The sequence below is a fragment of the Carlito syrichta genome, unplaced genomic scaffold (genome assembly GCF_000164805.1).
Source record: "Carlito syrichta isolate Samal-C Ts95f unplaced genomic scaffold, Tarsius_syrichta-2.0.1 Scaffold100632, whole genome shotgun sequence".
Classification (NCBI taxonomy): Eukaryota; Metazoa; Chordata; class Mammalia; order Primates; family Tarsiidae; genus Carlito; species Carlito syrichta.
In genome coordinates, this window is record NW_007044728.1 from 355692 (window position 1) to 381640 (window position 25949).

At 46.0% G+C, this 25949-nt stretch overlaps 1 protein-coding gene and 1 pseudogene across 2 annotated transcripts in view; one reads left to right on the forward strand and one right to left on the reverse strand.

The window, feature by feature from the left end:
- Nucleotides 1-6119: 6119 nt before the first annotated feature.
- Nucleotides 6120-25949, reverse strand: part of CTDP1 (CTD phosphatase subunit 1) — an 80509-nt gene continuing 60679 nt past the window's right edge. The window contains exons 13-14 of one of the 2 annotated variants that reach the window (XM_008064263.2): nt 20059-20228; nt 6120-6965 (exon numbers count right to left, since the gene is read on the reverse strand). In XM_008064263.2, the coding sequence (XP_008062454.1) occupies nt 6830-6965; nt 20059-20228 (306 nt within the window). In that variant the 3' untranslated portion in view covers nt 6120-6829. The remainder of the gene's footprint in view (nt 6966-20058; nt 20229-25949) is intronic. The other variant, XM_021715387.1, reaches the window with a different exon arrangement.
- LOC110596131 lies at nt 21393-23508 on the forward strand (annotated as a pseudogene).

The window sequence follows — 25949 nt, forward strand, 5'->3', positions numbered from 1 at the left end:
TTATTAAAAAATGTGTATTTATTTTCACATGTTTAAGCTTTAGTTACCTCCAAAGTTCTTTCCATTTGATGTGATACACCTTTGAGACACTTTTTCCACTGCTCAAAAGTTTTTGAACTCGTCAATTTTGATGCCTTTAGTGCTACTGTCGGTTTTTGTTTCACCTCTTCCACGTTGGCAAAACGTTGCCCTTTGAGGACTTTTTCACCTGGAAAAACAAAAAAAAAGTCGCTCTGGGTGAGATTGGGTGAATAGGGAGGGTGGGGACACGAAGGTCATGGCATTTTTGATCAAAAACTACTGAGCACTGAGTGCGGTGCGGGCAGGCGTGTTGTCATGGTGGAAGAACCAGTTACCTGTTTGCCACAACTCAGGACATTTCTTTCTCAAATTGTGACATAACCTCCTCAAAATTTCCAGATAAGAACTTTGGGGCTGTGGTGAGCCATGATCGTGACACTGCCCTTCAGCCTGAATGACAAAGTGAGACCCTGTCTTGAAGAAAAAACAAAACAGTGAAGGAAAGAAAGGAGTAAACATAGTAATGAAACGTATTCACTCACTCAGCTGAAGTCAGCATCCATTTGTGGAGGGGGAAATACAGGCCAGACAGCATCTTGGCCTCCAGATTTTAGATGTGTAATCAGGAGACATATCATTAACTGTCAGCTCTTGTTGAGGACTATCATGGCCCGAACCTGCCCCAAAGGGGAGGAGACACAAGGACCTGGGTGCAGTAACATGTTTCTTAGATACTAAGAGAGAAACATTACTGACGTGGCTATGTGTCTTCTGGCACTTTTCTTGCACTCTTTTTCCTTTCCACAGATGAGGCAGGTTGTGACATTTTATTTTCTCCTTCTACTTCGCTACAGAGGTTGAGAGGTCCAAGGTCAAGGGGCTGTGTCCAGTGAGGACTTCTTGTGGTGGTGGAGACTCTGTAGAGTTCTGAGGTCATGTAGACACCACACAGTGAGGGCCAAGCATGCTCATGTGCTCAACAATTTTTCACACATCTGAGCACATTCATACCATATGATTCAGTGGTGATGCTCCTTGGTATTTACCCAAAAGTGTTAAAAACTTAAATCACACAAAAACCTACCTGTTGAGGCTTATAGCAGCTTTACTCAGAATTGCCAAAACTTGGAAACAAGCAAGATGCCTTTAGCAGTAGAGTGAATAAATGAATTGTGTCACAGCCAGACAATGGAATATAATTCAGCACTGAAGAGAAATGCACTATCCAGCCATGAAAAGATCTGGAGGGCCCTCAAATGTATACTACTAAGCAAGAAAAAAAAAAAGCCGGTTTGAAAAGGCCACATCCTGAATGATTCCGATCCTATGATGTTCTCAAAAGGGAAAATAGAAATGGTAAAAAGATCAGTGGCTGCCAGGGGACAGAGTGGAGGATGTGTGGGTGGAGCAAGGATTGTCAGGGCAGTACACGATTTTGTGTGACACCACATGGTGGATACTCATCATTTGTACAAATTTGCAGAAGCCCGAGCCCCACATCCACGAAGCCTGTGCTCAAAACACATGGACTCACCAGTTAGAGTGTCATGGTTATTCTGAAACTCGATATGAAAAACCAGTTATGCTATTAGACGAGATTTCAACATTCAGTTCCTCAAAAAAGAAAAGGAAGAACATTTCATTAAATTTCAACTGTGATGGATTTTTGAAAGTTCGTAAGGACTAAAATGTATTACCTATATATGCAGAGATGTCATTCAGACTTTAATGAGTTACCTTCTCGAATCCTTTCATAAATCTCCTTACAGCCATGGTAAGTTTAAAACCTGACATATAAAAGTTACACTCAGGGAAGTAAGTTCAAGTTTCCTATTAAAACTTTAAAGAAGTCGAGTGTGGTAGCTCATGCCTGTAATCCCAGTACTTTGGGAAGCAGAGACAAGAGGATTGCCTGAGCTTAGGGGTTCGAGACCAACCTGGGTAACTTGTTGAGACCTCGTCTCTACAATAAATAAAAAAATTAGCTGGGTGCGATGGTACATGCCTGTAGTTCCAGCTACTTGGAAGGCTGAGGCAGAAGGATCGCTTGCGCCTAGCAGGTCGAAGCCGCAGTGGCCTGAATGTGGAATGCAGGCTAGAATGCAGTGGGCAACTGAGTGAGGCTCCAACTCAAAAAAACAAAACAAGCCTTTAAGGAAGACTTTATTTGGGGCAGCTGTACGGATTATTCCATATTTAACATTTTCCCTAAAACTCAGCAGTTCCTTTCATTGGTAGAGTCCCACGGAGATGTCCCTTCCTCCCGTGCAGAACACACTCCACTTCCTGGAAGTGACATTTCCATGGGGAGCTGCCCAAGTCATGGCTACGAGGACCCAGCTGGTGCCTAAAGATGTCAGTGCCAAGGACGTGACAGGGCCTCAAGACTGGCAGTGGCCCTGCTGCTGTGCAGAGTGAGGTGGGCGAGAGGAAATCTCATTTTAAGCTGCGGGAGTGGCTGTGCCTGGTGCCAGGACCACCTCGGTCTTGTTGGGGGTGTGGGCGTGGTGCACAGTGGCACAGGTGTGGCTGGTGGCGCTGCTCTCCTATTTCAGGGTTGCCCTGTTGCCCCTGTGGGCTATCCGAGAGTGTGAAGACTCCATTGCTCCTCTAGGAACTGGGAACCCTTCGCTCCTTGTCTCAGGAGACCCTGGCCACCCCCTGGATACTTTTTCCACTGACTTTCCCTGGGGAAGTTTGTCTCGAACATGCAGAGGGGGCAGAAACACATAATGAACAAAACACTGGAGACTGTGTGACCAAACCAGGCAGCTCGTAGTGGGGGGCACTCAGGAGACCCTGCACGACCAGGCAGGCAGGGGTCACACCCTCTGTCCCTCCACCTACTCCCAATCCAGGCCTCGTCCTTGCTGCTCTGCACCCCCACCTGTATTTTGACTTCATATTTAAGAAATGCTTTACGGGCTGGATGCAGTGGCCCAAGCCTGTAATCCCAGCACTTTGGGAGGCTGAGGTGAGGGAACTGCCTGAGTCCATGGGTTTGAGAACAACCTGGGCAACTTGGCGAGACCTCATCTCTACAATGAATAAAAAAATTACTTGGGCATGGTAGCACTGGGGCAGAAGGACCGCCGGAGCCCAGCAGGTCGATGCTGGGGTGGCCGTGAGTGTGCCACTGCACTCCAGCCTGGGTGACGGAGTGAGATTCCAACAAGAAAGAAAGGAAGGAAGGAAGGAAGGAAGGAAGGAAGGAAGGAAGGAAGGAAGGAAGGAAAGAAAGGAAAGGAAAGAAAGGAAAGGAAAGGAAAGGAAAGGAAAGGAAAGGAAAGGAAAGGAAAGAAAAGAAAAGAAAGGCTTCACAGAGCATAGTCAGACTTTCTAGAGTCAGAAGAATTTGGCCAAGAGAGGAACAAGTATCCCCTACATCTGGGTGGGACCACCCCTGGTCTACTGCAATAACCTGTCTGGGACATGTTGCAAGCAGAATCAAGTCCCAGTGCTCCAGGAGAAGGCACTGCAGAAATCAGAGGTGCTCCCACTGAGAAGGAAGCCTCCCTCAGTGTCTGCCCTGCCCCCACAACATGTGATGGCTACTCCTGGATGTTGTGCCCTAGAAACTAAACTGCAAGAAACGTGCCTTCTGGGTATATCTTTTTCATTTTTCTGCCCAGTTCACCGTAGATACTGGCCTGCTGGTGACAAAATCGCCTGTGCTTGAGCCAGGATGCGGCTCGCAGCTCCTTCTCTGGACACAAGGGGCTCCCTGAGCAGCTCCAGCTACCCAGGACTCTGTGAGACCACAGTCTGCGAGCCCCCAGAGTGACAATGGCAAAGCTGCCCCTGAATTTGGCTCTGCAGTTGCTCTAGTATCAAAATGCAGTCACCTGGGGCCGGCAGGAGCCAGACAGCCCGCCTGTTGGTGAGTCTGGTCCAACTCCACGGCTGTCCTCCTGTCACTGAGGATGCCTCCTCAGCTGGCCTCCATGGGGATCCCACAGGGGAGGGCCCCAAGTCCAACAGAGATGGCCTGAGGCTTGAGAGCCTGCAGAAGCTGCATCCTACATACAGAGACAACATCCACCACACCTCTGTCCCACGCCACGGTTAGGCAGAGATGAAGCCAGGAGTAAAGGAGAAGAGTGTTCTCTCTGGAAAGGGCAGTGACCACAAGGTGGACCCCCTACTTGCTGCACACGCCTGGCAGATGGGAAGGACACCTGAGCCCACCTAACAGCCCAGCCTGAGGTCCTGGGTCACATTGGCCCCATTAGGCATGTAAAAAACTAAGAGTCACAATGTAGAAAGATATTAACAAGAATAATAATACAGCCGAGCTCGGTGGCTCAGCCTGCAATCCCGTGCTTTGGGAGGCCGAGGTGAGTGGATTGCCTGGACCCGTGGGTTCGAGACCCGCCTGGGCAACTTGGCGAGACCTCATCTCTACAATAAGTCAAAAATTAGCCGGGTGTGGTAGCGCACGCCTGTAGTTCCAGCTACTCGGAAGGCTGAGGCGGAAGGATCGCTGGAGCCCAGCAGGTCGAGGCCGCGGTGGCTGGGAGCGGCCACTGCACTCCAGTCTGGGGCACAGAGTGAGACTTCAACTCAAAATAATAATAATAATAATAATAATGCAGGAAGATAATCTGATAATCAGTGCTTAACACTTAACATGCCTACACGTGCCGGGCCACAAACCCAGTCGTATGTTTAGAGGGGTCTTCCATGATCCTGCCTTTCCTGCCCCTTTGCACAGATCATCATGAGGCTCTTTCCCTTTTCTGTTTCACAGGAAATACTTGGACTCGAAAGCATGGGGATGTGGATGTGTTTCAGTCACCTACCTTGGTGAGGAGGATGGGCAGGGACTGTGCCTGGTTCTGGATCTGTTCACTGTCCAATACTGTTCCTGGTCCAGGATGACACCTCCACCTCCTCTTTGTCCACATCACTCAGGAGTGTGGATGGAGTCTGACTACCTTAACCATGATGTGGAGAAGGCCCACCCAAGGCTGAAGTAAGCAGAGGAAAGGACCGACCACAAGAGAAATCAGTTTCCTGATATTGGAGAACACCCCGATCAAGCTGTACCTGAAGCTTCTCAGAAGTTATCCAGAACTTCTCAGAAAAATCTATATAAATGTATGCTTCCTGAAGTTGTGATTCTGCTACTTGCAACTGGTGAGAGTATGAACAATACATAGCCTTTGCTTAACACTTCAGTTTTTAATTTTTAAACAGATGGAGTCTTGTTCTATCACTCAGACTGGTGTGCAGTGGCACAGCTGCAGTCTTGAAGTCCTGAGTTCAAGTGATCCTCCTGCCTCGGCTGTACTTCATTTTTTAATACATTTTGTACTAATTAGAAATTGGAAAGGTCAGAGGTACTGCTATGGTTGACAAGTTTTTAATGAAGACTTCTTCATTAAAAGTCTTTAGAGAAACACTCGCCCCAGCCCAAGGCCCAGGCCTGGTGTTCTCTTCTTCATACAACAAAATCAGGGCATTGACCATGACAGCATGGACACAGCGTGGCCTCTGGGCTTCACCCATAGCTGAGTTCTGTGGAGATTGCACCCACAGAACGCACAGGGCACCACAGGTTGAGTCGGCTATGTCTAGAAAGCTCAGAGCAGGAGGACCTGAGGACGAGGCCACTGTGTGCTTGTTTCTCACGTGGGGCCTGTCAGGCAGACCTGGCCTCCTTGGGAGCCACTGCAGGTCAGTTGTGCAGCGGACATGCTGTGGGACGACTCCTGCCCTCTGCTGGAGCCTTCCCAGCAGAGCTGCCTTCTGCTCATCGGGTGTCTCAGTGCTAATTTTTGTAAATCTAACATAGTAACTAGATATAACAATGATTGTTTGCATTCTTAATGTTCTGGTGCAATCTTGAAAAATCCCCCCAAATAACGGGAAGAAAGAGTGATAGCCTAGAGTGGTGTACCAGAGCCAAGTGGGGTACCCTCTACCATAACCCTCCATGGCCCTGGCACTTGTGGACTGGTTCAGCACGATGTGTCTCTGTGCTGCCAGCTTGGGAACAGCTTGGTCCGCCCACAAATGGGCAGCTGAGCTGGATCCCAGCAGAGGAGGAGCCCAGAGACAGGGCCTGCTCCCTGTGGCAACGCCTTGACACGGCACAATGTACAAAAAAGATTTTTATTAAAGGAAACTCTGGTTGGTGGGTCCGATATGAAACAGATACACAGAAACTTTACATCAGATCTCTCCAAGAAGTAAAAGGTTGCCCAAGGAAGGTGACACGCCCTTGTCATGGCGCCCAGTGGAGGACAGCCTGATGGCAGCCCAGGCCACAAGGTATGAACCCTGTGCAGGAAACCCCATGGCTCCCTGTGCTGGTGACATCACCCAGAAACAGACAGGGCCTTGGAGGTGGGGAGGGAGTGTCTGCATTAGTCTCAGTGTTCTGTTACATCTGAAAATGCTCGGCGGTTCTGACGGCTCCTGCTGTGGAGAGGCAGGACAAGACCCTAGGCTCGTGCCATGCCATCCTCATGTCTTGTCAGCTCCTAAAGTCTCCCCTCTGAACAACATGCTCTGGTATACATGGGGAAGACCACCTGCCCCACCCACAACAAACCACAAACCCAGCCCCGCCACACATGAGGCTCTGCTGATCTCTTTGGCATAGCACACAGGGCCACGTACAAAAGTAGATTCCTCTAGTAAAACTTCTTAAAAACACTTGTTTCTGCAAAATAATGTGTTCTGTATATGGAGCTCTGTAAAATATACACGTCCTTTTGGAGAGAAAGAAACCCACATGGGGCAGGAAGTCTGAGGTCTGCTGAGGCGGGTATGGCTGTGGGCCCAATCCTTCTGGCCCCGCTCATATGAAGTCATTCAGCTCCGCCTCAAGGGCAGCCGCCATCTCGTCTGCCTCCGAGCTGCTGCCCTCCTCGTTGCTCGACTCCCTGCTGGACTCACTGGGGGCATCCTCCTCATTCAGCTTCCTCTTGTGGCCTCTAGAAAGAAGTAGACCGGGGTGAGACATGCATAGCACACAAATGTGGTGCCCTGTCCTTTTGTGGTCTGTACTTACAAGGGGAACTTCTGGTTTCTATACAATTCTCGGCCAAGACATGTGCGGAACACCAGACCCAGGGCCACAGTACTCCACAGTCAGGGCCACACACCTGGGAATCATATCTACTCCATGGTCAGAGATGCACATGGGCCACCAGACCTGGGGCCATGTGTACACCATGGTTGGGGATACCCATGGTCCACAGGACCCAGGAGCCATGTCTACTCCACAGTTAAGGATGCACACAGATCCTCAGACCTGGGGCCATGTCACAGGTGCTCATCCTATTCCCTTCACTACCAGGCTCCACATTTTGAGGTGTGGATGGCCAGCAGAGGACCAAACGCTGGTAAAAGACCACCCGGCTCTCAGTCACACATGAGGACACCACACAAATCACTGACACAGGAATTCTTTACCTTTCTGCAAAAATATTTTTAGGTAGATAGTAAGTGCTTATAGCACTAAAGAACCTTAAAAAACAGAAAATAAGACCAGAAAAGTTAGACGAGCCCATTAGAGTGACTGTGCGTGTTCTGTCAGGAAATGAAAGAATGGCAGCTGTCTTGACACACACATCCCAGGTGATGCGATGGGGCTCTCAATGGCAACTGTCTCAAAATGCCTTTCCTCAGGCAGTTGCTAAAATGAATTGTTGTCACAAAAACTAAAACGGGTACCAGCGCTTTGCACCAACCAGCAAACGCCACGCGGTTTCTACTACAAGCCACCGCAGTACGCCCAATTCCATGGATGTCTGTGGATATGAACCATATCACACCCACGAAACGCCAGAGTCCCAGAGTCCCAATCAGTGAATGACCTGCAGAAAACACTCTCCCTTCCAGTGGCCGTACAGGCTGTGGGGTGTCTCACTGGCCCAGGGAAACTCAGCGACAACCTTAAATGAAAGTCCGACGAAATACGTACCGTCTATCTGATCTGACCCTGATCAAGGGTAACAGGGCAACTCTAGTCCTGAGTTCTGGGTCTGAAAAACCCCCTGGAGAGAGCATGCTGTGGCGGCGTCACCACATGGGAATACCTTAGAACGTTTTTTCTGCTAACATGCACACCTATTTAACACATCGTGTGTATATATGGTACTGTATGCATATACAGAACAATGGAACATTTGTAGTCTTAGCCAGCATGCACGACCCACAGCATAGTAACTTGAAACCACTAGTGTTGCTAGTAGAAAAAGCATATAGTTCATTTATAAGAGATGAAAATGTCTGATATCCACAGAAAAGGGTGATCAGTCACAACAGGGCAGTTCAGAAACACCAGCTTTTCACATGGTAAGAAAAACGACCAAGAACAAAGGGAAACACGTGAGCGCCATAACTGTGCATCTTGTCAAGGCTGCCTGGCCTCCCAGGTAGCACGTGCTGGGCCACAGGACAACAGCCATCCCCGCTGCCCTCTGCTCCATGTGAGATGGGATGTGCCATCTTCCAGCACATGCTGGAACTCCTGGATACACGAGATTCTTTTATACACAGCAATGCACCCATTAATCCAAGACTTACACGAACACATCATCTTTTAATTGCAATGGATATTTTCTACCGAGGAAAGGTTTAATTTTAATTGCTATACAACACCGAGGGCTTGGACTCAAAACTGGTGTGAACACAGCATTTCTCAATTTTTATCAGGCATATGCTTCCCACTGTCTTACATGCTGTGTGTGAGTGCTTTTCAGGTGCGTGTGGTGTATCTCTTCTTGCTGTCTGTGGGCTGGCTTTTCATTCTCTTCACAGCTTCTTTTGCAAAGCAAAGGTGGTTTCGTTTTTATGGCCAGTATTTGTAGCATCATCAGTGAAAACTCACTGTATAATGCCCGATCACAGAGATGTTCTCTGCTTTCTTCTGAAAACTGTACCTTCATATTTGGGTCCATGAGGGGATGCCAAAAAGTTTATGGAAAAATGTAATTAAAAGATAAAAGCTTTCCCGAGGTTTTCCTGCTAAAGCTCTGGCTAACTGTCTCCACTCTCACAATAAGCAGATGCTATCATTCTTTGGCACTCCAGAAAGACAACAAGCAAAATGCCTTGAACATCCCAAAATCTGTTGCCATGACCTCTGCTCCTGGCTGTCCGTACTGCTTGAGTGGAACACATCCATCTCTTGGCAGCCACTACTCCAACTGTGCTTGTCTCAGGATTGAGCTGGGGAAGCTTCAACGTTCCAGTTTCTTTCTTTCTTTCTTTCTTTCTTTTTTGAGTTGGAGTCTCACTCTGTCACTCAGACTGGAGTGCAGTGGCTGCTCCCGGCCACCGCAGCCTCGACCTGTTGGGCTCTGGCGATCCTTCCGCCTCAGCCTTTCGAGTAGCTGGAACTACAGGCGCGCACTACCACGCCCAGCTGATTTTTTGATTTATTGTAGAGATGAGGTCTCGCTGCCCAGGTGGGTCTTGAACCCGCGGGCTTAGGCAATCCACTCACCTCAGCCTCCCAAAGGTGTGGGATTACAGGCTGAGCCACCGAGCCTGGCTCCAGTTTCTTCTACAACTCTTTTGAGAAATATTTCAGGAACTTGACTTCACTTGCATATGTTTTCCATGGCTGGTGTTTCTGAACTGCCCTGTTGTGACTGATGACCCTTTTCTGTGGACATCAGACACTTTTGTCTCTTATAAATGAACTATATGATTTTTCTATTAGCAACACTAATGGTTTCAAGTTACTATGCTGTGGGTCATGCATACTGGCTGAGAATACAGATCTGGGTGCAACGGTTTTGGAGCCCATGAATGGAAAGTTCTCTTTATTTTTTTTGTTAGAATCATGCAAGCTGGACCAGTTGAGAGGTGCATGGTACTAACTATTGTTTCTGCTGCTAATTGCTGGTCTTCTTCAATTAGGGCATGAATGTTTTCCTTTGTAAAGTGAGTGCATGATCTGCTGCTGCAGGTTTTCTCTTCAACATTACCTCATCCCTTCTTAAAATGAGTTACCCATTCATAAACTGCTAATTCTTTTGGGGTGTTGTCCCATAACCTTCTTGTAAACATCAGTTTCACCATTCCTCCACTCAGGCTTCACCATAACTTGATGTTTGTTCCTGCTTCAATTTTAGCAGAATTCATACTGCTCTGACAGGGGTCATCTAACTGACGTCTTGTCCTCAAATGAGATCCTTCCTGCTCAGATTCATTGAACTTGCTCAGACAAGTTAGAATGAGTTTATTCTGGTGCAAAAAAATCTGAAATCCACGCATAGTTTTTTCATAGTATGTATTTTTAATGAACTTTGAAGAACCCTCATATAATTTGAATTAATTTCTGTGTAAAGGTAAGGTATATAAGGTATAGACTGAGACTCATCTTACTTTTTTTTGCATTTGCACATTTAGTTATTATAATACCATTTGCTGAAAAGAAAATTTAAGAAAACTATCTGCAGGACATATAACACATCTAGCACATGGCCTGTTACAAAAAATTCTACAAACCAGTAATACAATAAATAACCTAATTGGGGGGAAAAAAACCCCTTCCAAAATAGAAAATAACAACTGAGAGAAGAAACTAACAACAAGCCCAGAAAGATGCCATCATCAGGCGATCATCAGATAGGTTGGGCATGCCCAGGTCCAGCGTGTGGGGTGGATGGGGTATGGGGAGCAGGGACTCGCAAGTTCCAAAAGTCATGAGCTGGAACAGTCTTTGGGAGGTAGTCCAGCAACATCGACTAACATATAAAATATACACCTCTTTTGATCCAGCAGTCTCCCCTGTAGGAATCTGTTCTATTCTGTATGAGCATCCCAGTGGAAGGATTCAGGTCCAAGGATATGTGTCACTAAGTCCCCTAAGTCCAAATGGTGGGAGGAATATTCAAAGGATATTTAAGTGGCAGAACTGGCATTGTTCTAAGGCTGTGTCAGAGTACTCTTGCTGACACTAATCACACAGGACACAGACACTGCTAAAGCACTGGTCTGTCCTCTGGCTGCTACAGCAACAAGCTTCTGGTAGCTCATAAGCTCACTCATGATCTCGCTCATGTACTAAAACAAGTTGGCTGCTTCTCCATGCAAACCCAGTTCCCAGCCTCCCACCAGGCTTCCTTTCATTCCACACCCTTTTCCTTGAGAACTTGAAACGAAGATTTATAAAGAAGGATAGTTCTTGTTGTAAATCTAAGCTGCAGCAAGGTTTGCCCCTAATCCAGGAAAAAGACATCTCACTAGGACGTGGACTGGACAGGCGGTCCCAGAAATAGAGTCATCAGTATGGTGTAACCAGGGAGGAGAGCTGCAGTGGCAATGCGAACAGGATGCTGGAGTCGTCTTCAGTGACACTTAGGATGGATATCATGGCCAGAAGAGGACAGGTCTAGCTCCTGCAATGAAGATGGGTCCTTGGGGGCATGCCTGGCCCTAACCAGCTGGTGATGCAGCTCCCTGCCTGTGTGCGAATGTCTGTGCTCTGGGGGACTCTGCACCCCATGATAAGTGAAGTCAGGCCCTCCGATGCTGGCTGGTGTGGTCAGTTTTTGTGCCAGGCAGTAGGAGGATAGGGTCTGGGGAGAAGTTTGGGGTCCTCAGCAGGAGGTGTGAGAAGGAAAGATGGGATACAGCAGGACCCTGGGAGGTGTGGGAGGTACAGAAAGCTGTTCCAACACTGGTTCCTTCTTCCGCCAATCAAGCATGAAGACACTGTGTGGCACCGTGCAGAAGACAGAGATGGGGCAGGTGCCACCCTTGCCTCTTGCGCTGAGGTTGAGATGTGCAACACTCCCCCAGTGTCATGCCAGAAGATGTTGTCGGAGCCAGTGCAATGAGGAGGATACCATGGGATCCCAGGGAAGCCCAAAGAAAGTGCTGCTTGGTTCCCCGTGAGCAAGCTCTGTTCAGGACTTCTAGCGGGTTCTGGAACCTCCCATTTCTCCAGCCTTAGACTCAGGACTCCTGTCTGTTAGGATGTGGACTTCTTATTTAGTCCACAATAGTGAGACAGAATCAAAGAAAGGAAAAAGGAACGGGGGGTTTCTTGACACAGTGGCTTGGGTTGTGTCGATGCATGTGTGCAGAACATTCCAGCAAGGAGTTAAAGTGGTCCTTTTTGTGGGTTTCATTCAGATTCAGCAGTGCCCCTACATGTCATGTCATGCTGTGGCACCTCAACCTCAGCCCAAGAGGCAAGGGTGGCACCTGCCCATTCTGCATGCCGCCAATGTAGTGCCTTGAGTTGTGCTCCTGGGTAGCACCTGCCACAGAAATAAGAGGCTTATGCTCCATGTGCAAAGCAGGACCGGGGACCAAGTCACACTACATTAGCATGAAGAAACTTGTGAAATTTGAAGATTAAAAAAGACAATAAAAAAACTGACAACACTAAAAGCTTCTGACTATAATTCTGCTGTCACCATGTTGGACTTTGCATGTGGGCCACATGCAGGTCTCAGAGCAGCCGGCTAGGGGTGGCCAGGAAACCCTGTGGGATGCCACCCTGTGGGCCACCACACAGGCTGAGCTTGGGTCTCCCATCTGACAACAAACTGGTTGCTGTCAGCCACCAACACTGCCCGGGACGCCTTCCCACCTCTTAGCGCAGCAGTGATAAAGTCATGCAGCTGTTCTGAACTTTAAAATTCAGTCACTAATTGTCGTTTGGTTGAGGGACTGACTCCCCGCTAACCTGAAAGTTTAGCTAATTGATGTAACACCAACCACATGCCCAACTTGTGGCAGGCACCATGCTGCTCAATTCTAGAGGTTGTCATGTCTTCCCCATGGTCCAAGCCCAACTGGTGACACACACTGGCACTGCCACGAAATATGCCTTAGATAGAACTGCAGAGGTTTTTGATTTTGTCAAGCATCTACATTTACTACAAATAATTTAACTGTTTGAAAAAGGAGTAAGGAAAGTAAAAATAAGACACTTTTCTGATCTTATCTTTAATCCCTTGAAGAACAATTTTTTTTTAACCAATAGTTAAGAGTTGTGTGGAAAGTGTAAGGATTAAGAAAAATAATCTCATTTAGAATACTATTTTAAATAGAAAACAGTCAGCTAAAAATTATATATTAAGCAAAGAAATTAGAAGTTTTAGACCTCTATGAGAGTTCTCTGTCAAAATGTCAGAGAACGTTTGGCCCAACTGTGACACTGTGCAGCACCCATGCTGTGAGTGTTCTTTGTGGGATCACGGGCTGGGATATATCAGGCACGGTCTTACAGTTCTGCAAGAAAGTGTCAGAAGAGCTTCTCTGAGATGATTCAAACCCTTACTCCTGGCTAAATAATGTGTGGATATGATATGTTAAAATACAACATGACTGAATTGTAGTACTTAACATTACTTCAAAAACCAGATAGCTGCCTGCCATGGTTAGTAGTGTCTATAAGGAGGCAGTTGCATTTCTCTCTGGGTAGCATGCTATGTTTATATTTTACTTCCACAATCAGCTACATAGCTCTGAAGAGGGATACTAACAGATTTAATTTTGGAAAAACTCAAGGCTTGAAAATGTATCTCAAATTAAATATGGAATCAGGCAGGAAAATGAATATAAATAATATACATGCATTGGTTTTCTGACCATTGTCATCGCAGTGCACAGGGGTTCACGCTTCCAGTTTACCCCCACAAAGAGATGAACAATGACAGAAGCACACATGGCTGGTGTACACACGGCTCAAGCCAGCGGGAACCAGGCAGTCAAAAAGCACTCATTTCTCTCACTGCTGTGACCACGAGTGTGATGTGTCTGGCAGAAAGGAAGAGATACAACACCAGTATTGCTCACGGCAAGGAAACTATTTTGTAGATAATATAGAAGGGGTTCAGTTCGTGTGTAGACAGGTCTACATGTGCTGGAATAGCAACAGAACAAGTTGAGCAAAGGGTCCACTCTCATGTTACGGTGCAAACAAGCACAGACACAGGGACTCTGCATCAGCATGGATGACATGCATGGATGCTCATACCTGGCACTCCAGGCGGACTACAGAAACCTGCTGGACAACTCAGGGCCAGGCTCCATCAAGGCACCGAGGCAGCAAGAGCATTTATCTCAGAGCATAGATGTCACTCCCTACCCTGGTAATCACAGAGTGCCCTCCATGGGCATCTCTCCATCAGAGCCTGAGTCCCCACAGGGCTTCAGTGGTGATCCAGCAATTCTTCCTGTCCTTGACAAATTCACGACAGCAGGATGAATGTGTCAAACACAGGTGAGAGGAGCTGTCACAAGTAAGAGGAACATGGCAGCAGAGGGAACTGTGCTGTGAGAAACTGGCAGGTCTCCGCCTGCTACTCAGGCGCCCTCTGTGGGGTCCCAGTGGGCTCTCCACAGCAGAATGTTCACTGTGTTGCCACTATTGAACTGAGGTAAGAATTGTTGCTTCACATACACAAGGACTGGAAACAGACTCTTGCCTCTCACTCAAAAAAGGCCAATTATTTTAAAAAGGAAACTAACAGATTCAGCAACTTTTTGCTAAAATTCTCAGCTGTGTGCACATGAGATCTTTGCTGGGCGGACCAAATACTGCCTTTGTCTTCCAGGTGTGTGTGTGAGAGAGGGTTGGGGGGACAAGCATGGCTGCTGACCCATCCACAGTGACTGGTCAGCAACAGATTCTTTCCAAAAGAGCCACATGTATATGTAGCTATGAAAACACTGAAAAGTGGACCTTCAAAAACAACAATCAGGGAACAGTGCATGAGGAATAGCAAAACACTCTCAGCTTTGGGAAGCACATTCTAGCGATACACCTCAGCAGGCTGCAGTATCATAGCATGCACATTTGACAGAACATGTATGTGTGGTGACTATATTTCCCACAACACGTTATTTAGCCCATACTTGGTACAACTGTTCTTGAGAAGCTCAAAGATGCACATTAGTTACCCGTTACAGGACAACTTCCACTCCCAGCAGAGTTTTCTGATTTTCCTCCCTTGCGGGAGAAAGGGGGCCCACGACATGCCCCACTCTCAGGACCCACAATTCTTTCCCAGAGTGGCTGGGCACACCCGTCAAGAAGTTGGTTACAGACAGTAGGCTCCTTCCTGAATGGTAGATTCTGCTCCACTGATCGATATGTCCACCCTTATGCCAGAGACACTTGGTCTGATCACTGCAGGTTCACAGCATGCTCTGGCATCAGGGGTGCACATCCCAGTTTGTTCCTTCTTGGATTGTTCCAGGACCCTTATGTTCTCATATGAACTTCAGGCTTGGTCTGCTGCTTCCTTGGGAACAGTGTTCTCTAGACATCTGCTGGGTCAGCTGGTTCATGGTGTGTTCAAGTCCTCCAGCTCCTTGTACATCTTCTGTCTGGTGGTTTCTGCTATTACTGAAAGTGGGCGTGGACACTCCAGTTCTTACTGTCCAATTGTCCGTTTCTCCCTTCCCTTTTGTCTGTTTGTCTGGTGCTCTCACTCGAGATGCACCTGTGCTTGTACTTGTCACATCTTCCTAATGGACTGGCCGTCTTATCTTTATAGAGTGGCCCTCTCGATCCCAAGCAGCACTTTTTGTATTAAATTCTATTTTCTCTGATTAGTACAACCACCCCAGCTTTCTCACGGCTGCTGTTTGACCGGCTATTTTTTTCATTGTTTTATTTTTGATCCATTTGTATTGCTGAATTTCAAGTATATTTCCTGTAGACAGAACCTAGTTGGATCACGTTTCTTTCATCAGGGTGACAGTGTCTGCCTTTTGAATGGATTATTTAGTCCATTCACATTTAATACTGTTGATGCCTTTAAATTTATACCTGTCATTTTATTTTTATCATTTCTCATGTGTATTTTGTTCCTGTTTCCCCTTTACTGCTTTCTGTTGCAATAAGTATTTTCTAAGGTAATGGTTTAGTTCCTTAAACGATTTTTTTCACTACATGTTTTTTGAGTTATTTCTTGAGTGGCTGCTCTAGGGTCCACCATATATACCTCACATGACCAGAGTTTACTTCAGATTTATCCTGGTGTAGGTCCAGTTAGCTATAGAAATATGACTCCTACATAGAGCTCTCTTCCCTTCCTGCCTCTTGTGCTACTATTGTTATAATATTACATCTCTGTATGTTTAAACCTAATGACACATTGCTATAATTATTACTTTATACAATTTTATGTCTTTACTGATGCTGAGGGAAGAAACGGGAGCAAGTATATGTACTTGTTGACCATTTCTGGTTCGCTCCATCTTTTCCTTTGGATTTGAGTCACCCTCTATTGTCACTGCCTTATTCCAAAACAGGTGTGTTTCTACTTGCCACTGCATCTCTGCATGTTATGGTCCAAATAGCACAATTATGCGCATATAGTTTTATACTATAGAACTATATTGCCTTTTAGATCAGTCAAGAGAAGAAAGGATGGAAAATAGCATTTATGTTATCTCATATATTTACATTTCTGGTGCTCTTTATGTGGACTCAGATTTTCATCTGAAGTCTCCTGCTTTTGGTATTTCGTGTACAGGGGTCTGCTAGCAATGAACTCTCAGTGTGTGTCTATCTGAGAAAGTCTTGCCTTCACTTCTGAAGGAATGTTTTGCTAGACATAGGAGTCTTGGCTGGCAGTGTTTTTGAGCACTTTGACTATGCCATCTCCTGCCTCCTGGCCTCTGTTTATGAAGAGTCAGTTGCTGCTCTTCCAGATTTTCTTCTCTGACTTCCTGCATTTTTACTATGATGTGCCTGGGTGTGGATCTTTGTGCTCATCCTACTTGGGGTTTGCTGAGCTTCTGGGGCCTATAAATTAATGTCTTCCATTATATTTGGTAAGTTTTCAACCATTATTTCCTTGAATATTTTTTCTGCTCTGTTCTCTTATAAGGACTATCTTGCTTGGTTAACTACCCAAGATTAAAAACAACTTTTATGTGTGAGCATCTCTGGAGCATTACCTAGTGCTGTCTATCTATATACAAGTGTTGAAAAAGATGTAATCTTCTTAAAGGAGAAGAGGCAAAACAGACTTGGGAAGAGCCTGGCTGGCTGTTCACATATCTGCAGTGCAGGCAGGCCACACGCCCCCACGGAGAAGACTCGAGTGTCAATAGCTGGGTACTTGTGTCAGGAAATTAAGCCTTTAAAACATGGTGCTATTTTCCTTGCTTGTTTATCACTGTGCCAGATGGGACAGGAAGCAGTGCCAAGACTAAAATTTCTTGGTACTGAGAGAACAAGTCTTCGGCTGTTGTCACTGTTGATAGATAATGGAAACTGCCACCTCATCTTCTTGACTCCAGCACAACAGTTACCAGCAATGCGACGCAACATTTTTCGGCAGTTAATTAAATGTCGCTTTGACTTCTCTACTAACTCTAGGAACAATCTGAAGAAAAAGTCTCATGTTTCAAAGTTGCCTTCTGGGAGCCATGATTCTCCTCCTACCACCAACAGTGTAAGAACAAGCACTTGCTGGAAAACAGACCCAACATGCAAGACCCACAGAGCCTGTGGGCGTTCCTGTCCCCTCAGTACCTGTAATGATGATGTGTCTGTGGGGTATTTAAGTATTCTGAAGCTATCTTGCTTGGGGAAATGCTCTTCATACATATACTGTCTTGTTTATTTTGAGGATTTACTTTAAGAAATGAAGGTTCCCAGCAAATTGCTGCATATATAGCAGGCATTTAATGTTTGTTGATGTGAAAGATGAAGGAATCCATTTTTGGTAGAGAAGTAAAAAATACAACCTTCCTCCTTCTGTTACAAATCATTTTCAAGTTCAAGTGATATTAAGATTCTGTAGAACAGCTTGGCCATGTGAAATTAGCAAGATGTGCTGCCAACCAGAACACTTATGTGCAAAATCAAACCTGTGTTTCAGCCTGGAATGTGTCGTCACGTATGGGAAAAGAATCATTATGAAATCTAAATGCCCTATGTGCAAAAAACAAAACAAAAAACACAAAACATATTTTACTTGATTCTAAATAAAAATATGTGAAAAAATTTTTAAAAATCCATACTTCCATTCTAATCCCCATAAAATGGGAACAAAATACAAAAGGAAAACCATATTCTCCAAGTTCCCTGGTAAAAAAAGGAGTGAAGTCCCCTAAACCAGAGTCACAAAAATAACAAGGACAAGGGAACATAGAACAGAATCCAATCATACCCATCCTTCCTACTGAGCACATAAAGGTCTGCAGCAGCAAAGCTTTTATGATGACAACATACACACAGCAATCCAGGAAATGGAACAAACAAGGCATGGGGCAGAACAGTCAGCAAGTTGTAATGGACTACCACTGATCTTGGTGACACATGAGAGAAAGCTTTGTAGTAGGGTCTGCATAAAAAGAAGCTGAATCTGACCAAACTTTTAAGATGTGTTAGTCTTTTGATCTCAAACTCTAAAATCACCAAAATCAAATAAACCTGTAAAACAAAGTAAAACTGGGACTAAAGCAATGATCCTCCATCCCTGATGAGCAGTAATGAAGAGGTGTGGTTCTCAGCACTTAGAACTCTCAGCTAAAGAAAGCAGGCTGCAGCATGGCACTTACTGGGATCCTGCCCACCTCTGACCACCCTCTCACCCACGTCCCTAAAGGCTCCTTGTTTACAGTACTCACCACAACCATTCTGTCAGGCTTTTGAGCCATGAGCTGGGTTTCTCCTCCATTAACACTCAACCTGGACATGCCAAATGGCAGGTGGCTCCCAAGATCCCAGGGGCTAAAAGCAGGCTGTGATGATACCCAGTCCTGCCCTATCGGCCTACCAGGATGCATGTACATGTTATCAAATCAAGGGCTTTCCTCTAAACCGATCCTGATGCATTTCATCTGTGAATTTCAGTTCTATCATGGGCAGGAAATTTAGTAAAAACAAAGAAACAAAGCAAGGTGTCCAATCCCCAAGTTATCTGCTGCAGAGATCAGCCCTGCCCACCGCCTGCATACCAGTGATGGGGTACCTTTCACAGGCAAGATGGGCACGCCACTCATCACTCCCAATACATGATACTCAGGAGATGGCAGTCCCACCTACAGACCATACACACACCTGTCTAAGACAGGAAGACAGAGTGAGGTCAACATGGAGACATCCAAATGCCAGCAGCAGGGGCTACTGAATAAAGGTTTTGGGGATACACAACAGAATATGGGGACAGAGAACAGACACATCACACTCTCTCAATGACAGAATCGCCTCCAGAGCTGACAACATTGGTTAGGTGCTGAGAGCTCTGTGCATCCCCAAGTGTGCACGGGGGATCCTACCTTCACTTGCAGCATGGACATGGCACACTGGCCAGTGTCTCAATATGCATAGGTGCCACCACTAAGACTTTATGAGGAGGAAGTAACCTTCCCAAGCAATACTTGAAATTTAAAAAACATGATAAAAATCCATGTGACCATGAATGTGACATTCTGAAAAGGTTAGTCTGAAGAATCTGTTATTTGAGCATCTGTAGGTTTCTCTGCCCACTCTCTGTTGTGCATGAAAGTGTTACACCCAAACTGCTGCTGATGAAATGTTGAAACCAAGACCAGACAGCACTGGTTTTGGTAAGAAACAATATGCTAATACAGTTGACCCTTGAACATGAGTTTGAGTTACAGGGTCCACTCACACAGGGACCTCCTTCCCCCTGGCCACCCTGAGACACAGCAAGACCAAACGACCATCCTCCTTCTCTTCAGTTACTCAATGAGAAGACCAGGAGGACAAAGATCTTCATGACAATTCACTTTTACTTAATGAATGGTAAGTATATTTTCTTTACCTTGTGATCTAAAAAAAAGTTTTCTCTTCTATATTTTACTGTAAGAATACAGTATGCAATGCATAGTGCATACTAAGTACATGCTAATCAACTGTGTTATTGGCATGCTTCTGGCCAAGAGGAGGCCACTAGTAGCTAAGTTCTGGGAAGATCAGAAGAAATCCTGATTTTCACTTCATGGGCATCAGTGCCTCCAACCAGTGCTGTACAAGGGGCAATTGCAATAATGTACAACGAAGGTATCTGACATGTCTAGCACCGTGTCCTCCCCAGGTCCCACCCCCTCAGGGGCCCGCCTCACCTGAGCCCACGGACACCTGCTACGCTCCTGTCTCCTGAGCCTGCACGCATGTGCTCCCTGTGGGCCCCTGGTAGCCCTGGCTTCCTGGGCTGCAGGACCCCGTCCGACTCCTCTGGCCTCTTCTTCTCACTGTCGCTGTCGTCGCTGCCTTCTCCCAGGATGTCGTCCACCTGGCAAACGGCTGAGAGTCAGTGGGCTACGGACCACTTGTGTAAAGTCCATATAACCTGCCCCAGGGGGACAAAAAGTTTATGACAGGTTGCTTCCAAGCAGGCTCCAGCCTTCATGATTCCAATGTAGGAGAACAGGGTACAACGGGGCAAGAGCAGGGTTTGGTTCTACCTTCCACTTGAATCCCAGGACCTGGAACTGAAACCTTTCCAGCACCAACCCTCCCAACACCAATCCTCCCAACAAGCACCAATCTTTCTGACACCACCCCCTCAAACCCAACACCAACCCTCCCAACAAACACCAACCCTCCTAACAAATACCAACCTTCCCAACACTAGCCTCTCAAACCAACACCAACCCTTTCAACAAATACCAATCCTTCCAAAACCAACTCCTCAAACAACCCCATCTTCCCAAAACACCAACCCTCAAACACCAACCCTCCCAACACCAATCCTTCAAATACCAACTCTCAATACCAACCCCTCAAATAAACACAAACCCTCCCGACATACTAAAACCCTCTCAACAAACACCAACCCTCCTGACACCCTTCAAACAAACACCAGCCCTCCCAACATCAACCCTCTCAAAAAACACTAATCCTTCAAACAAACATCAACTCTCCTAACACCAATCCTGCCAGCAGAGACACTCGGAGTCATGAGAAATGTGTACAAACCCAACGCCATAGCACCAAGCAGCACTGGTGTTTGAAAATCTACCTCCCCAGGGTGGCCACATAGCAAACTGAGATTCAGTTTAAGTTCTGTGCAATATTCTAGCAGGGTTTTTATTTCTAGTACACAGATAGATTTTGTGGTATATAATCAGGGTATCTGCTTAAAATTCTCCAGCTCAGTAAGATCCACACTATGACTCCTGGGTAACTTGGTTTCTGGAAGGAGTCCATGGTCCCTAGAACTTGGGAAGAGAACAGCCCCTGTGGGGGACATGCACACGTCCCAGGATGCTCATCAGAATGCCTGCATGCCTGTTTTCTGATGTACCTCCCACTTGGGACACACAACATGAGATATGCTTGGATATAAGAGGTGAAGGGATGGAGCAGGGAAAAAGATGGCAGGTGAGAGAGAGCAGGCATTGGGGGTCCTTTCAGTCAGATCTCACTTGGTGCCTGACACAGCTCCAGTGTCTCCATGAACCTCAACATCAGGTATGCGGGTACTCCCCCTTGCAGGTGGGAGAGGCCCGGTCAGAGTAAGTGAGGGTGACACCTGGATGAGGGTGTTCAGGCCCCAGAGCTCAAGCTCTCACCTCCTCCCCTGTGCACAGAGAAGGGAGAAGGAAGTGCAAAACGGGGCCTGGTCTGGCATCTGGTCTATCACGCATCACATGGAGGGGCCCCACCCACCAGGGAGCTGAACAGCAGCCCTCCATTAGGAAGCTGATCATGTGGAGGGGCTCGCCCACCAGGGAGCCAATCACATGGAGGGGCCCTGCCCACCAGGGAGCTGAACACCAGCCCCTCCATTAGGGAGCTGATCATGTGGAGGGGCTCACCCACCAGGGAGCCAATCACATGGAGACCCCCCTCAACCAGGGAACCAATCACGTGGAGCTCCACCCATCATGGAGTGGCTATGCCAGGTGGTGGTGGCTCTGGTTACCCTATGCACCAGCAATGCCCATGGATTTCAAGTGGTAGCTCTTGGGGGCCACCTCCCAAGAGCACAACTCTGCTCAATACACTCCCCAGTGAGGGGCTACTGAGGGAGACAGGACTGGGTCAGCCTGTGCATCCTCACTGCCCAGCTGCCTCCTAGAAGGGATGTGAGGCCTGCACACCTGGCTCAGCTTCAAGATGCCACACAGGACCCCAAGGGACCAGGACCTGATTCCTGCAGAAGGCTGTGGAGGGTCACACATGCAATGACACAAAACAGCCAGGATATAAGGTGCAAGGGCTGCCGCTCCAGAGTAAAGATCCAAGCAGGGCAGACAGAAAGCTCTGACAAAGAGAGAGAAGTGGGTCTGTGGTAGCTTCCATTAGAAGTTACAGTCATGCTCTCCAACTCACTCAGTCTACAGTTTTCAGACATATCAACATGTGGACTGAAGAGTGACAATAAACACATCCTCACCTTCAATACTAAAAGGCAAAAACGCTGTAATCAATGGTCAATTAAATAAAACAGAAGCTTTATTAGGTTGTTATTATTGTCTTAAATGTGACTGGAAACACTCAAGCTAAAGACATTTAATAGAGAGCATCTAGTTAGTTAATTCTAGGATGTGACTGACATTTACCCTTCACTAGTATATTTAAATAGCTGTTTACTCTGTTTTGATAGCAAATCCCCTGTTAGAATACTCTATTCAATTTTATTCTGAAAATACCTAGGGCCTTGAACTCTACATCATACCTTCTCAAGAAAGAAAAGGGCACTTCTGAAATCTGTTATTTTTAATTTGACAGCAGCAGCCCAGGGACCTGGACGGGATCTTCCTGTGACCCACCATTAGCACTGCATCCCAACCTGAAAAGGACCTCAGGCATCCTCGCCAATGCACATGTGTGGTGGATAGCTGAGTAGCGTGTGTGCCCATTCCATCAGCTGTATAAAGATCTAGGAAGTATTTTGTACAGTCATTCCCAAATCCTGGAGACACATCAAAACTGATCTTACTAAACTGTGTCTGAAGTCTCTCCCTCTCTCTGCTCGACTCATAAAAGTATCTGTTTGGGAATAACACATGATTCTAGGGTCTTCTTTCACACACACACAAAAAGCAACTGCACTTTTTGAAAACCAGCTCTCTGCACTGAATGACAGCAGCTCCTCAACTCACTATGGGGCCACATCCTGATGAACCCGTTGGAGATTGAAAACATGTTTAGACAATTCCTCGTGGTCTTCCTTTCCAACTTCGGTCCGGCAGAATAGCACCCGCAAAGAAGGATGGCGAGAAAGGCCATTCTGCCATCAACAAGGTGGTGACCCGAGAATACACCATCAATATTCACAAGTGCATCCATGGAGTAGGCTTCAAGAAGTATGCCCCTCAGGCACTCAAAGAGATCTGAAAATCTGCCATGAAGAAGATGAGGACTCCAGATGTACACATTGATACCAGGTTCAACAAAGCTGTTTGGGCCAAGGGAATAAGGAATGTCCCATACCATATCCGTGTGCGGTTGTCCATAAAACGTAATGAGGATGAAGACTCACCAAGCTTTATACTTTGGTTACCTATGTACCTGTTACAACTTTCAAAAATCTACAGCCAATGTGGATGACAACTAATCACTGATCATCAAGTACATCAAACAAAGTTATAAAACTGCTTTCAAGAAAAGAAAACATGTTAATACACCTAACCTCTTGAACACCCTGGCTTAGCTCAGCCCACCTCAAATGCACTTAGGACACCTAAATTACCCCACAGTTGGTAAAATCAACCAACACAAAGACTGTTTATAAGAAGCTATTATAAAGAATGTAGACTCAAAGCTCCAAATACAAAGCTCTGTTTCTAATGAATGCATATAGCTTCTGCACCATCGTAAAGTCAAAAAAGTGTTGCACCATTGTGAGTTGAGGGCTGTCTATATTTTTCTAAAAGACGCTCAGGTCAATGCTTAAAATCTTAAGAAAAAATGAGAAGTATGTTAACAGAGCACAAAAAACTCAACTTACATTTAGTTCTGTGTTGAAATTTCCACCAAAGGTAAATACAGGAAACATTAAATGCTCCTGCATTCTGTACACACAGAGAAAGTAGATGTTTCTACCCTTCTTGGTCCACATCCTGGAATCTCTGAGAATTAATGATACCATGGCTTTGATCACATTCTGTGAGTTAAAGCCATAGGAGACAGTAAGGAAGGGGAGGAGAGGAGAGAGGAAACAGAAGCAGGATAAAGCAGAAAAAGACAACCCAAATATGAGAAACAGAAGGGAAGAAGCTGAAAAGAGGAGAAACGTCCCATCCTATGAGAACAGAGTCTGTCCAGCTTCCAGGTGGTATCTGGAACCTGGACCCCAGCAAGCCACTTCATCCTCTTGCCTGTGGTCCTGGAACCTCCCCTTTCCCTCCTTCCCACGATCCTACAAGAACTTGGAAAGAGAGAGAAGGTGACAAATGTCTCCTGGCCTTGCACATATATCACAAAAGCTGGCCAACTAGGATGGACATATATGATGAAGTGTCAGCTTGTGACGAGACACAGCCCCTCAGCACAAAGGACATCATGCAGATGACCAACTGTGTAAGTTCTAAGAGCTAGCCTCAAGGACTGAATCCCTTTTAAATTTGAAACTAGACACCAAAAAGGTATTTGGAACCAATATAAACACATTTCTGTCTTTGGTCAAAAGAACAAACATCCCAGTCATTCTCTCTGATATGCTACATTTTCTGGTAATAAAACTAAAAGCATTCAAATGCACTTTATCCAACGACATTTGCCTGTAATGCTACAAAAGGAAACAGAGGGCACACTGCCCAGGACTGCATGGTCAGTCATGGTTCATTCATGTCTTCCAACGCAGAGCAGACAACACTAGGAGAGCCTCCCGTGGCCCAGTGACGCACCTGACACACACCCAAGATGGCTGAGAAGTGCTCTGTCAGCGGACCGGTGTGGGCCTTGTGCATTTCACATGTAAAACATCACACAGACACTTCAGAGATGTGTGTGTAGATGACAAGAGTAGAGGGCATGGTGTAGGAGCCACATAATCTTATAGTCATGAGGGATGGAGATATTGCATCTGGGACAAAGATGGCATACCAGGCAGTCTAGGCTGGCTGGAGGGAGACATAGAGTGAGACGCTCCCATGGTCCTGAAGGACACCAGGATAGGCATGGCCAAGGGCTGCGGCCCTTTGACCACAGGAACGAAATCTGTAACACCAGTGTGCCAGAAGGACGCCCAGCTCTTGGAGGGAACACAGAATGCTGGGCAACACCCATAGCACAGCCCAGGGCTGAAGCCAAAGACCCCACTGCTAGTGGTTGGATTCCCAGCGACTGAAAGCATTTATAGATGCAAAAAATGGGGGTTGGTTGCTTTAAGCTACTAAGTTTGTGGTAACTAGTTATGCAACACACAAAACATAGAAACTAATAATATAAAATGTACTTTTTAAGTGGAATGATGTCAATTGAAAAGATATTTTTGTGAACAGAAAACCTCAACTAAAGAGGAATTTTAATGGCATGTTAAAAAAAAAAAAACAACCAAACTTGGAAAACAAACTTGAGGCATTTAGGAGACAGCTTCTCAAGGAGCCAGTGCGAGAAACAGGATTTAAAACACTTCACTCAAGACGCAGCTGAGGCAGCACATACGTTCCAAAAAATGACTTATGCAAATCACACAGTCCAGAATTCGCTGCGAAGCTATTTAGAGAAAAATTGTGACAAATCTTTATAAAACAAAAGATGATTCCATTTTTTACTCTCTTATCTACTAATTTTCACATATGGTAAAACTTTAATCCCTTCACACTTGCAACCAAGACTTTCAAGAAGTACATATTTAGAGCCCAAAGAGAGACAAGCATCCTTTCTAAACATTACCAACTTAATAAAAGAAAAATCAAAACCAAGTCTAAATATCCTGTCTAAAGGGTAATCAATCATCTAAAGAATGATCTAATCTTTAGCTTGGCTGTTACCCATTTTTTTCAACCAATTATCAACAACTTCCACTGACTGGTAATATAATTTACAAAAATAATTCATC